This window comes from Macaca nemestrina, chromosome 4 (assembly GCF_043159975.1).
Source record: "Macaca nemestrina isolate mMacNem1 chromosome 4, mMacNem.hap1, whole genome shotgun sequence".
Lineage (NCBI taxonomy): Eukaryota > Metazoa > Chordata > Mammalia > Primates > Cercopithecidae > Macaca > Macaca nemestrina.
In genome coordinates this window covers 173,655,021-173,659,085 of record NC_092128.1, presented here as the reverse complement: position 1 = coordinate 173,659,085, position 4,065 = coordinate 173,655,021, and the positions used below count along the sequence as shown (strand labels likewise).

The 4,065-nt window shown below is 36.0% G+C and overlaps 1 protein-coding gene across 1 annotated transcript; it reads right to left on the bottom strand.

Annotated features, from left to right (window-relative positions):
* Positions 1 to 2,597: 2,597 nt before the first annotated feature.
* On the bottom strand, positions 2,598 to 3,011 carry LOC112425019 (keratin associated protein 20-2). Its single transcript, XM_024789950.2, has one exon. The coding sequence runs from the start codon at positions 2,951 to 2,953 to the stop codon at positions 2,756 to 2,758; it is 198 nt and encodes a 65-aa protein (XP_024645718.1). The 5' UTR covers positions 2,954 to 3,011; the 3' UTR covers positions 2,598 to 2,755.
* Between the last annotated feature and the right edge of the window lie 1,054 nt (positions 3,012 to 4,065).

Here is a 4,065-nt window from a genome sequence, read left to right as displayed (position 1 = left end):
ACTCTGATAAATGCATACACACACGCACACAAACAGAAAAAGCAAAAATAATAGAAATTAATATAATAAAATTTACAGGAGCATTGTAAATTTATTTTCATACTGCTATGAAGATACTACCAGAGACTGGGTAATTTAAAAAGGAAGTTTAATTGACTCATAGCTCCGCATGGCTGGGGAAGCCTCAGGAAACTTACAGTCATGGCATAAGGCAGAGGAGAAGGGAATTCCTTCTTTACAAGGTGGCAAGAAAGAAAGATCGAGACAGTGTGAAGGAGGAACTGTCAAACACTTATAAAACCATGAGATTTTGTGAGAACTCACTCACTAACATGAGAATAACATGGGGAAAAAACTGTTCCCATAATCCAATCACCTTCCATCGGGTCCCTTCCTTGATACATGGGGATTATGGGATTACAGTTCAAGATGAGATTTGGGTGGAGACAAAGAGCCAAATCATATCAAGCATACATTTTAACATAAACTTTATTTTCTCATATGAAAGATATGAAAAGAACATATAGGCCGGGCACAGTGGCTCACACCTGTAATCCCAGCACTTTGGGAGGCCGAGGCCGGCAGATCACCTGAGGTCAGGAGTTTAAGACCAGCCGAACCAACATGGTAAAACCCCATTTCTACTGAAAATACAAACAAATTAGCCAGGCGTGATGGTGGCAGGCGCCTGTAATCTCAGCTACTCAGGAGGATGAGGCAGGAGAATTGTTTGAATCCAGGAGGCAGAGGTTGCAGTGAGCCTAGATCGTGCCACTGCACTCCAGCCTGGGCGACAAGACAAGAGAGACACTCTGTCTAAAAAAAAAAAAAAAAAAGGAAAAGAATATATATGAAGAGGAATAATGTCAATCCAAAATAAAGAGTATAACTTTTCTGTAAATTGTAAGACATCCCATTGATTTCAGTTAATCAAAATATAGCATGCTGAATTTGAATTACCTTTTTTTTAGTAGTTAGGGATGAAATTAGTATTTCCAATGTGGGTATGGAGGAGAAGTCAGGAAGCACAAAAGGAAGAGTCCAGCAGGTTGAGTTGCTCAAGGGAAACCCTGACAGAGTCTGTACGGCCAGAATATCACACTGCTAGAACCAGCCCAGAACCAGGGACAAGGCATCAGAGAGTTGCCATTTCAGCTCATGGTGTCCGAAATGGAAAGTTCAGTAAAGAGAAGGGACTCTGTTTCTTCAGACTGAATGTCACCAATCACGCAGTTCAGGGACTTTTCAATCTTCTGTTGTTGGTTGCACAAGCCATGAATAGTGCTGACTTTATAATTCAGACTAATCACTCAAAATATTAGCAGCTAACTTACATTTGAATTTAAGTATCCTTGTAGGTAATGTATTAATGTATTTTTCACTTGTGTTAACAAGTAATTTCAGCTTATTCTTTTTAAGGGTATTTTAGTGTAGCCCAATCTTATTGTATTGTGTTAGCCCAAAAAAGTTATCTTTTTGCACCAAAAAAGTTACCATTATCTACATAACATAGAAGTTGTTGATGGAAAAGTTGTAAGAGTTGGTTGATGGAAAAGAGCTGCCCAAGCCCGAATTCTCCATGTCTCCTGCAAGCAGATTCCGTAAGGTAGTGCCTTTATATACAACGTCGTCATTTGAACAATGAGACTCTGGACATGGATATAGGTATATGTGTGCACAGTTTCCATTTATCTTATGCTCCCAATTGAGTTAATGTAATTCATTAAAATAACATAGTTTTTTTTATGTTCCATCATCTAAGCAAATGACATTTCATCATTTAAGTGATATTTATTGAGGGCCTACTATGTGCCAATCACTTTTAAGACAATGGAATATATTACTTCTATTATTGTGATAACGTGTCCCAATAGGATGTTTTCTCATTGATAGCATCATGTGCTATAAGATGTAGCAATGTTGCAAATTTTCACTTGAAAATATTGAAGTATCCCAAAAGAGGTATATTCAATTGAATTATTTTAATTGAATATATCCAAAGTTGGAATGATGAACAGATACCTCTGAAATATTTACATCGGGACAATAGGGCTCTAAATCCCCATAACAAACGAAAGTATAACACATGGTTGGAATCTGCCGATAAAGTAGTTATTTCATCTGAGGTATTTGAGTCCACAAATACTAAGATAATAGGTTCATAAATAAAAGATAAGTTGCACACAATATAGTAAATTCACTCAGACCTATTCAAATGCTGACACTAAAACCAAGAAGAGTGGGAATAAAACACAAGGTATTTTAATAAACAGAAACAGAAATATTCATGAAGTTGGACTAGTCTAAACATCGTTGTCATCTTGGGATGCTCCAAAGATGGTGTTCTTTCTTTTTCTCATATTTTCTTCTTTCCCATTCCATTTGCCAACACACCAAAATGCAAACACTCACATGCACAATAAACATAATTAAAATGGAACAAATCAATATATTTTCAATGAGATGTTTATTAAAAGAAATTTTTATATCTTCTCACATAAGTTGATCAAAAATCAACCATTTAATGACAGTACAATAGCAAAACAAAGCTTTTAAAAAATCTGTGAAACATGTCAAATGATTTCAATAACTCTAGATGAGGCTTGCAGAATCTGACCTGTTTTTTCTTCCAGATACTTAAGGATGCTGTTGACATTTTACAATAGAAAAATGAATTACTCATATGAAGAATTATAAAGGCAGATTTAGGAAGTCCATGTGGAAGAGACCACTAGGTTGAGTTGCCAGATATTTCTCAGTAGAAGCCACAGGACCAGTATCTTCCATAGCAAGATGGGCGGCTGCAGCCATATCCATAGCCGCCATAGCCATGGCCATAGCCACAGCCCAGGCCTCCATAGCCACGGCCATAACCACAGCCACAGTCATAGCTACAACCCAGGCCTCCATAGCCATAACCCAGACCGCCATAGTAGCTGACGTAGTAGCACATGGTTTCAGGAGTGGAGTATTTGGTTGAGGAGCAAGGAACCAGTTTCTTTAGTTTGAATATCCCTATATGCCCAGGTCAGTCCTTTTATATACACCCTCAGTGGTGGGTGGGACCCATCACAGGACTTGTAGGTTGCATATTTTCTATTAATTTGTATTAGTATACTTCCTGAATATTTGTTTTATTAAACAATGTGAGGCCTTTATAAACAAGATGACTTTGTTATTGTGTCAGCCTTCTCATGATCAAATCATATGCCTTTAATGTGTTTTTCTTATTCTTATTTTAAAGCCCTTACTCACACTTTGTTTAGCTTAAAATATTTGACAACTTTGTGTCAAATTTAATCATTGAGTGGGTTGTAAAAGGTTGATTTTTAAAATTCTATCATTACTTGTGCATACATTATGTGGGAATCTTCTCCAAAGAAAAATAACTTCCATTAACAATAGAGTTTATTTAGCAGAGTCAGCTAAGTTTTTTCTTGTTCATTATTTACTTTCATAAGTAAATTTTATTCAGATGTAGAAGTATATAGAATTGTAATTTGAAGCTTTATAAACACATCCCTGGATTTTAATAACCATCAATATTCTGTCATCAGTTCCTTCTCTCCCTGTACATTTTTTATAGTTACTGTTATTTCTGCTGAATATTTTAAAACAAATCCCAGGCAAGACAACATTTTTCTTATAGGTACTTCAGTGTACATCTCTATCACAACAGAAGTCTAAAAAAATATACAGAGAGCGCCACAATACCATTATCACACCAATGACATTACAAAATTATTTGGCATCCTCTAATAGTTAATTCGTGATCAGTTTTCCTTGATGGCTTCCCAAACATATTTTCATAGTCATTTTTTTTTTTACATTAAGACACACATTCGTTACAGTTAGGCATGTCTTTAACTCTTTTTAGAGATGTGGTGGTTCTTTTTTATTCCTTTTTAATGCATTTTATTGTTTTGAGGAAACTTTATTATTGTCCTGTAGAATTCTTGCATTTTAGATGTGGCTGATTTCTTTCTTGTTTTCCCTTTTCATATCTTCCTCTATCCCTCCTACCATCGGCAGGTAGATGACAAAGGTTGATGTGATTCTGGGTAT

Coding starts and splice junctions, on each gene's coding strand:
- LOC112425019 (XM_024789950.2), bottom strand. CDS start 2,953: ATGTGCTACTACGTCAGCTACTATGGCGGTCTGGGTTATGGCTATGGA.